Below are 10,110 nucleotides of genomic sequence, written 5' to 3'. Positions count from 1 at the left end.
TTTGATTATTGCTGAATGTTTATTTGATACAAAATATTTTTCCAAATTATAATAATCTTAGAAAACAAAAATATACAATGTTTCAGAAATAAAGCAGCAAAGGAGGTGATTATCAAACTGGATTATTGCTCTAGCAGTACTATGATTAATGTTATTGTTATTACTAAATGAAAATGGACAACTGATTTTTAAGCACTTTTTAGTAAATGTCCAATGTGGCCCTAGCATGCTATTCGGTAGCCAATAATTAAAGCACCCAATTTTAAAGAATATTGTTAAATAGCCCATACAGACACTATTAATTTGACATTTCAAAATGAGAAGTTTGGAAAATTTGTCATAATTTGAATCATACTTACTCTCCTCTCTGAAAAAAGCAACTGCATGTTCAGTGGACAATTTTATATAATTTGTCAATTCTACTCGTACAAATGTAATTCAATGAACTTAGACATTAAACAAGATTTGACATTTCTCTAGGAATTAAATTTATTCAACTTTTTTTTTTAAATCCAAAGTGGCAAACAATATAATGTAAAAAAAATAAATAGACAAAATCAATTCAAAATGTCTATTCATTTCTGGCCATCTTTTACTCTCCCAAACCCAGCAAAATTAAAACTAAAACTAACATTTTATCTACGGATTTAATCTTGCTTCTTGTCAAAAGACATTTTAGGAGAAAAGTAACTCTTTTCTGTCCATGATGCAAAAGTAAGTTTCAGGTTCCCTTGATTTATTACAATCAGTGATAAAATGAGAAGTCTGTTTGAATTCAAGTTGGCTAAAGAATAATTAAAAAGAAAAAAGAACGACATGTTGGAGACAGGATAAGAAACCTTGGTATTTATCCTTTCAAGTTTCTTAGGTCTGTAAACCTGATGGTTGGTCACCAATAGGATCCCTGCCCTGCAGCCTTGATTGGTTTAAATGTGTCTCATATGATCAGTAAGCCTTTTGACAGAAAGGACTCCAGTAATAATTAAATAAGGTTCATTGATTGTGACTGAAAAGAAAACAGGAAATATCCCAGCTGTATGCCTCCTGTCCCTTACAAGAAAATGTATACTGAAGACCCCTATGGTATATCAAGATAATATAGGCCTTTCCCCCCATTTCTGTATTCTGCTCAACAGTGAATGGAAACTGTTCCATCAAATGGTCCAGGAAAGTCCTTGGACCTATTATCTGATATACAGATTAAGGAATTGTAGCTATGGTACAATCTATTCCCTTCATTGTCTACACCTTGGGGCATGGGAGTGACATTGTCACAAAGACAGCCTTGTCCATGGGTGTGTCACCTCAAATCAAAAGCCCACACAAAACCAATACTGTATTCTAATTTGCTATAAGACATGTCTACAAATTTAGAGGAAAATCTTGTCTTCCCCGTGGCGATGACTACAAATATGCAACTAGTAAAAAGAATACCAGGTGCTTTCAATTGCTTTTTAGATTTGTTCTCATTAGCTTAAATGAAGTTTCATTTAACTGAAGCCTATTTCTCATGAGTGCAAACATCATAAAAAAGAGTTATTTCAAAAGCTTCCGGTCTTTTCGATTGATCTACAAGATCTATGTTACCTAATTATTCCAGCTTTTCCTGACTTGATGGCTTTAAAACGTGTGTAAAATACAATTCCCAGAATTCTTAACAATATTCTGTAGCTGCAATCCTCTGATATGTGGAAGACACCAAATGAGGAAGTTTATGTTACACTGTTGTTGTATTACGTATGATCTAAAGCATTGCCAAGTCTTTCTTTCCCATTTTTTTTTCTTTTACACATTCCTCCAAGTATCTTTGGTTTAAAACTATGTTGGTGCTCAAAGTTACTAAAGTTCTGTTCATCAGCACTTCCAAGAGATGTTAAAAGTGGAAAATCTCTTTCAAATCAAAATGCTAGAGCTGAATCCCAGCGACCGATAAGGTCCCACAGAGTTGGCCTTCTCCGGGTCCCGTCGACCAAACAATGTCGTTTGGCCGGCCCCAGGGGAAGAGCCTTCTCTGTGGCAGCCCCGGTCCTCTGGAATCAACTCCCCCCGGAGATTAGAACTGCCCCCACACTCCTTGTCTTTCGTAAATTACTCAAGACCCATCTATACCGCCAGGCATGGGGGAGTTGAGACACCTTTCCCCCAGGCTTTTTTTTATATTTATGTTTGGGTGTACTGTATATATGTTGTTTGCTTTTTTAAATATGATAGGGTTTTATGTGCTTTTTAATATTAGATTTGTTTTTGCTGGAATATTGTTTTTATTATTGTTGTGAGCCGCCCCGAGTCTTCGGAGAGGAGCGGCATACAAATCTAATAAATTGAATTGAATTATTATTATGTCATCAGTTGTAGAAGCTTTGCACTAAGGCATAGGTTGAAATAAAAATTCAAATGAGGTATGTGTTACAGCGATGGGGAAAAAGGTCACTGGGGAGAACTAAAAATGAGCCTCTGATTTTGAAACTAAAGACTTTTATTAATTGTGCTTACATTCAAAGAGGAAAATTTAAGTTTCTGGTGTTTGTATTTCTTCCAATTTTTATGTTAAGTATTTTAAAAAATAATATTCATTAGCTTACAATGGATTAAGTGCAAAAACTCCTAATTATAACAATAATGAGTGAATGGGCTCATCTCAACTGATTCTTTGTCCATCTTATTCATTTTATAACTTCACAACCCCTCTACATTATACCTTATACATTGTTTTATTATATGGGCAAGGACCTGTTTTGAGGCCACAGGTTGTAAAACTTATTTCTTTCAATCACTGAAGATCAAAAGATTTGTGACAGTGACATTGCTACAAAATGGAAAGGGACAGACTGAACATGTTCGGAAACTTCAGATCGTGCAGAATGCAGCTGCGAGAGCAATCATGGGCTTTCCCAAATATGCCCATGTCACACCAACACTCCGCAGTCTTGCATTGGTTGCCGATCAGTTTCCGGTCACAATTCAAAGTGTTGGTTATGACCTATAAAGCCCTTCATGGCACTGGACCAGATTATCTACGAGACCGCCTTCTGCCGCAAGAATCCCAGCGACCGGTTAGGTCCCACAGAGTTGGTCTTCTCCTGGTCCCGTTGACTAAACAATGCTGTCTGGCGGGACCCAGGGGGAGAGCCTTCTCTGTGGCAGCCCCGACCCTCTGGAATCAGCTCCCCCCGGAGATTAAGACTGCCCCCACAAAGACTCCTTGCCTTTCGTAAACTCCTCAAAACCCATCTTTGTCGTCAAGCTTGGGGGAACTGAGACATCTTCCCCTTGCCTATGTAATGCACAACATGACTGTATGTATGTTTTTATTTACTGGGTTTTTTTTTAAGATTTTTATATGTATAATTACTATTTTAGATTTTAATTACTGTATTAGATTTGTCACTATGTACTGTTTTTATCACTGTTGTGAGCCGCCCCGAGTCTACGGAGAGGGGTGGCATACAAATCTAAGAAATACAAATACAAATTTCAGGTTTGGGTTTTTTTAGAATTTGATAAGGTGAAAAAAATGGAAGTGTTGAGGCCTCAATGCCTCTGTTTTTTTTCTTTTCGGGGACAATCATTGGATGCAATCAAATATATATTTTGCTGCAGAATATTGGCACCAATCTGGACTTCTGGGAACTGTACTCAGGATTACATGATTGTATGCAACTGTTAGTTGCTCATAATTGCTTTCTCGTATTTGCATATAACCCATGGCTTTTTCTGCTAGCTGGACTTCTGCTCAGACACTTCTAGTCTGCATTATTCTTCTCCTAAATGCTTCAAATAAAGATTTAGGTGGAAAGCCTGAGATTCAAGAGCAAATTGGACCATTAATTAGAAATGCTATCTATCTCATAGGCCACAAACTTGAATTGAAGCAAGGCACAGGTTTATTGAATACGTTTTAGTACCTCGAGCGATAACATGTTCTAACAATTCTGAGAATATCAATAGTAAACTTTTCACAAAAATATATGTGCAAGTGTAAAAAAAGACGATTCTTTTCATAATAAAGTGTATGAAATATTCCAGTTTAAAAATTAAACCAGTCTCTATTATTTGAGTAGAAAAATCATAGTACATTATTTTTGGTGATGCGTTATTGTCCCTCGTGGTGTTGGGAGGCTTGTGTGGCATTTTCCTCATTAGAAGTAGAATTCATCACCTGGGTATAAAAGAAATGGCATGTTAGTAATCAAATTACTTGCTTTGTGTTTTTGTTAGGCAATTACAAGGAGAGTCCAGTCAACGAAGCAGCGGAAGTGATGTGCCGGTGCCTGGAGGCTGTTGGGGCCTGGATGGGTGTCAACAAACTCAAACTCAATCCAGACAAGACGGAGTGGCTGTGGGTCTTGCCTCCCAAGGACAATTCCATCTGTCCGTCCATCACTCTGGGGGGAGAAACATTGACCCCCTCAGAGAGGGTTCGCAACTTGGGCGTCCTCCTCGATCCACAGCTCACATTAGAGAAACATCTTTCAGCTGTGGCGAGGGGGGCGTTTGCCCAGGTTCGCCTGGTGCATCAGTTGCGACCCTATTTGGACCGGGAGTCACTGCTCACAGTCACTCATGCCCTTATCACCTCGAGGCTCGACTACTGTAACGCTCTCTACATGGGGCTACCTTTGAAAAGTGTTCGGAAACTTCAGATCGTGCAGAATGCAGCTGCGAGAGCAATCATGGGCTTTCCCAAATATGCCCATGTTACACCAACACTCCGCAGTCTGCATTGGTTGCCGATCAGTTTCCGGTCAGAATTCAAAGTGTTGGTTATGACCTATAAAGCCCTTCATGGCACCGGACCAGATTATCTCAGGAACCGCCTTCTGCCGCACGAATCCCAGCGGCCAGTTAGGTCCCACAGAGTGGGTCTTCTCCGGGTCCCGTCAACGAAACAATGCCACTTGGCGGGACCCAGGAGAAGAGCCTTCTCTGTGGCGGCCCCGGCCCTCTGGAACCAACTCCCCCCAGAGATTAGAATTGCCCCTACCCTCCTTGCCTTTCGTAAGCTACTCAAAACCCACCTCTGCCGCCAGGCATGGGGGAATTAAGACCTCTTCTCCCCCTAGGCTGATACAACTGTATGTATGGTATGTTTGTACGTATGTTGGTTTTATACATTAGGGGGTTTTAAGTTAGTTTTTAGTATTGGATTTTTACTGTATATTGTTTATGACTGTTGTTAGCCGCCCCGAGTTTTCGGAGAGGGGCGGCATATAAATCCAATAAATGAAATGAAATGAAATGAAATAATATAATAAATATGATCGTATTCAACCAGGACCAAAGATAAAGGAAGTTTGTCTAAGTGAATAATCAGAGCCTTTGTTCCCAAGCAACAAAACAAACACTATTTTACTACTGGTTTACAAATTCATATACAGTACAGTATTTCTAAATTGTGAGTAGAATGAGTTGCATGAGAAATTAAAAATGATTGTTTCTTCTTTTCAGGAAATCCTGGAAAATAAGCCGAACAAAAAAACATTAGATGTTTTCAACCAGATATAATTTGCTGTACTTAATACACATAGCAAATACAGTGATACCTTGTCTTACAAACTTAATTGGTTCCGGGACGAGGTTCTTAAGGTGAAAAGTTTGTAAGATGAAACAATGTTTCCCATAGGAATCAATGGAAAAGCGATGAATGCGTGCAAGCCCAAAATTCACCCCTTTTGCCAGCCGAAGCGCCCGTTTTTGTACTGCTGGGATTCCCCTGAGGCTCCCCTCCATAGGAAACCCCACCTCTGGACTTCTGTGTTTTTGCGATGCTGCAGGGGAATCCCAGCATCGCAAAAATGAGCACTTTGCTGGCAACGAAAGTCCGGAGGTGGGGTTTCCCAGCGAAGGGAGCATCAGTGAAATCGCAGCATCACAAAAACACCGAAGTCCTCGAAACCCCACCTCCGGACCTCTGTGTTTTTGTGATGCTGCGATTTCACTGAGGCTCCCCTCGCTGGGAAACACCACCTCTGGACTTCCGTTGCCAGCAAAGCGCCCGTTTTTGCGCTACTGGGATTCCCCTGCTGGGATTCCCCTGCAGCATCACAAAAACATGGAAGTCCGGAGGTGGGGTTTCCCATGGAGGGGAGCCTCAGGGGAATCCCAGCAGTGCAAAAATGGGCGCTTCGCTGGCAATGGAAGTCCGGAGGCGGGGCATCCCAGTGGCGGCGGTGGATTTGTAAGGTGAAAATAGTTTGTAAGAAGAGGCAAAAAAATCTTAAACCCCGGGTTTGTATCTTGAAAAGTTTGTATGACGAGGTGTTTGTAAGACGAGGTATCACTGTATATGGAAATAAACTATAAGATGCTTAAGACAGCATTCTAAACTATCTCTATTATAGTAGAGAAACTTTACTTAAAAACTGTTGGGAGGCTCTAAAAAATTGATTCAAGAGAAGGGGGGGAAACTATTTCTGCTTAAAGTCAGAAACAGATGCAAACAGAAGCATCCACTTGGTTATATAAATACATAACACAATGGTTGGATTCAGAAAACTGCAGGAGTAAAAAAAAAGTGGTTAGTTTGGGACACAGCAAGTTGTGTGAACTATAATTTAGTCATGATTAACCAAACATGTGAACCCGTCTACATATTCCTAAAGTACCTTCACTCTTACTAATTATATACTCTTACTATCTAACTATGAGAGAAAGAAAGCTGTCATCGCTCACAAAATCAGCAGTTGATATCTTAGTGGTGGAGAAAAAAATCTAAGGACTTTAAAAAAACACACCAAATACCCATAACTCCCCAGAAAGCAAAAAACCAACACATGGGTAAAGTCATTTGTTTTCTTGAAGGTGTTGTGGTTAGCTCTGGCCCAGCTCCTGCCCCAAGGACTGTGGATGTGGGGGAAACATCCAAATGCTGCAGGCCTGTTTTGCCCCTGGTGGAATATGCTGATGAAGACTCCTCTGACCAAGAAGACATGAGTGACAGGGAGGAGGAGAGGGTGGCAGACAGCTCAGAAGGAGATCAATTATCTAGCTCCTCCTTGGATTCAGAACAAGAGTTAATGATACAGCCACGCATGCGGAGAGCGATGCATAGGCAACAAGAACAGAGAGATTATTATCAAAGAAAATGAGGCCACCTGTGGTTGGGTGGGGCTGTGGTAATTAGTGAGGCTGCTATAAAGAGCAGCCTGTGGGTTTGGCCATTGTGGAGGATTATCTGATCCTTGTGTTTCGTGACTGCTTTACTGACTTTGACCTTTTGTGTGCTGATTTCCCCCGCTTTGAAACTAAACCAGAGCAAAGTGTGTTTCACTTTGTGAAAGAAGAAGGGCTGTGAATTGCCTCACAGCTGCAAGCTAAATATCACAGAACTGATAAGGGACTTGTACAAATTACCAGTTTGTTTGGAGACCAGGGCTCTTGGCTATACCAAAAGAGGGCTTAGTTTAAGTGAATTTTCATTATAAAGAACATTGTTTTGAATTTGAATTTCATTGTGTCTGAAATTTGTACCTGTGAATTTCTGGGAGGAGTCTACCAGAGAGCCCGACAGAACAGTTTGGGACACAGCAACTTGTGTGAACTATCATTTAATCATGATTAACCAAACATGTGAACCTGTCTACATATTCTTAAAGTACCTTCACTCTTACTAATTATATACTCTTACTATCTAGCTATGAGAGAAAGAAAGCTGTCATCACCCACAAAATCAGCAATTGATATCTTAGTGTTGGAGAAAAAACCTAAGGACTTAAAAAAAACCACAAATACCCATAACTCCTCAGAAAGCAAAAAAACCCCAACACATGGGTAAAGTCATTTGTTTTCTTGAAGTTAATCAATATTTTCTTAAAAAGCCAATGGGGGAATCGGAGGAAGTGCTTTTCTGCAATGTATTTTTGGCAGAAAATTTGTGAAGCTAAAGAGGGTGGATGGTTTTTTTCTCCCTAAATGCAAACACAAAACCAGAGGGATGAACCCGCCCTCCTTTGCTTCTGTTTTAATGAGTCAAATACAGTACTTTCCTGCGGCTTTCTTAAAAATGGATAGGAGCCAAATAAATCTTGAATCTGTAGCATGGGCTGAGCTGGGATATACTCTTCCTCTTAAACTGACTGAAGACATGATGTTTGGGTAGCCTGCAGCTCACTTGTTGCAGAAAGCGTAGCATCTAAACCAGGGCTCTCCAAATTCGGCAACCTTAAGACTAATAAAAAGAGAATATTTGTAGCTCAGAGTTGAAATGAAGGGTCCTTGATGCTCTCTGAGCTTGGCTTTTTTTCTTGCAGATGTTTCATTAGCCAAACTGGGTAACATTATCAGCGCTAGTGATGATGGTGTTGATGTTCATGATGGTGATTAGCACTGATGACATTACAGTGTCCCCTCGATTTTCACGGGTTCGAACTTCGCGAATAGCCTATACCGCGGTTTTTCAAAAATTATTGATTAAAAAATACTTCGAGATTTTTTTCCTATAGCCCGGTTTTTCCCATCCGATGACGCCATACGTCATCGCCAAACTAATAATTTTTGCAAATAAATAACAAAAATAATAATCATTGTTAATAAATAATTATGTTTATAAATACAGTATCAGGATCACTAAGTGCCTTATTCAATGGTGAGTACCAGTAATAATGGTGAGTAAATGGTTGTTAAGGGAATGGGAAATGGTAATTTAGGGGTTTAAAGTGTTAAGGGATGGCTTGTGATACTGTCCATAGCCCAAAATAGTGTTTTTACTTCTGCATCTCTACTTCGCGGAAATTTGACTTTCACAGGCGGTCTTCGAATGCATCCCTCGCGGAAATCGAGGGAACACTGTACCTAACTTGAGTAATGAAACATCTGCAACCAAACTCAGAGAGCTCCAAGGACCTCCTAACTTTAAGCCTCATGGACTTCAACTCCCAGAATTCCCCAGCCAACGTGTTGCCAGGATTACTGATCTCTGGTCAAAGCAGATGCTGCTAGAGAGATGCAACACTCCGCGGCCTGCACTGGCTGCCGGTCGGTTTCCGGTCACAATTCAAAGTGTTGGTCATGACCTTTAAAGCCCTACATGGCATTGGGTCAGAATACATCCGGAACCGCCTTCTACCGCACAAATCCCAGCGGCCAATAAGGTCCCACAGAGTTGGCCTTCTCCGGGTCCCGTCGACCAAACAATGTTGTTTGGCGGGCCCCAGGGGAAGAGCCTTCTCTGTGGCGGCCCCGGCCCTCTGGAATCAACTCCCCCCAGAAATTAGAATGGCCCCCACCCTCCTTGTCTTTCGCAAATTACTCAAGACCCACCTTTGTGGACAGGCATGGGGGAGTTAGGATATTCCTTCCCCTAGGCCATTACAAGTTATGTATGGTATGCTTGTGTGTATGTTTGGTTTTTATAATAAGGGTTTTTAGTTGTTTTATTAAATTGGATTGTTACATGTTGTTTTTTATCATTGTTGTTAGCCGCCCCGAGTCTGCGGAGAGGGGCGGCATACAAATCCAATAAATAATAATAATAATAATAATAATAATAATAATAATAATAATAATTCTACTCATTCAAACAACCACAAGAAATCTCCCAAAAATGCAGCTGGAAAAAGCAATGAAGGCTCTTTGCAAAAACAGCATCCCTTCCCATCGCAGAAAAAGATCAGAGAGAAAAAATCAATCAGGTGGCCATTACATTAAACTGAAGGAAAAGGGCAAACAGGCCCAGCCTGAAAAAAATGTGGCACTGATCATGGAAAAATACGGATGTCCAATTCTTTCCATGTCAAGAATCAAACCAAGTGCAGACTGAAAAACCATGCGGTCAGTTTGGGACAAAAGTAAACACAGGGAAGTCAACCTTTCAAGCTAATTTTTATTTGCTAGCTGGCTCCGTCAATTCAAATACCGAAGCACGCTGGCGTGGGGACGGTGGTGGAGATTACGCCAACATTGTTGGTTCAAGCAACCTCAGAGCTTGGCATGTGTGAATGCCATGGGCTTATAAAAGCATCCAGTGCAATTTGTGAATGGTAAAAATCACCCAGTTAAAAATTGTTACGGCTGGCAAGCAAAAGGTAGGTTTAGAAATATGTCAAAAATAACAGCTAACATTCCAAAGAGGCCAGAGGAAGTAAGCTAGGGTTTTGCTATCCTCTTCTGTGA

General features: G+C 40.6%; 1 protein-coding gene across 1 annotated transcript in view; it reads right to left on the bottom strand.

Annotated features, from left to right (window-relative positions):
• Positions 1–10,110, bottom strand: part of SPPL2A (signal peptide peptidase like 2A) — a 45,933-nt gene continuing 35,823 nt past the window's right edge. The window contains exon 16 of the mRNA XM_070762352.1: positions 1–4,159. Coding sequence (XP_070618453.1) covers positions 4,094–4,159 — 66 coding nt within the window. The 3' untranslated portion in view covers positions 1–4,093. The remainder of the gene's footprint in view (positions 4,160–10,110) is intronic.

Source organism: Erythrolamprus reginae, chromosome 10, assembly GCF_031021105.1.
Source record: "Erythrolamprus reginae isolate rEryReg1 chromosome 10, rEryReg1.hap1, whole genome shotgun sequence".
Classification (NCBI taxonomy): Eukaryota; Metazoa; Chordata; class Lepidosauria; order Squamata; family Dipsadidae; genus Erythrolamprus; species Erythrolamprus reginae.
Note: the sequence above shows the minus strand (reverse complement) of the source record. Positions and strands in the feature narration are given on the sequence as shown.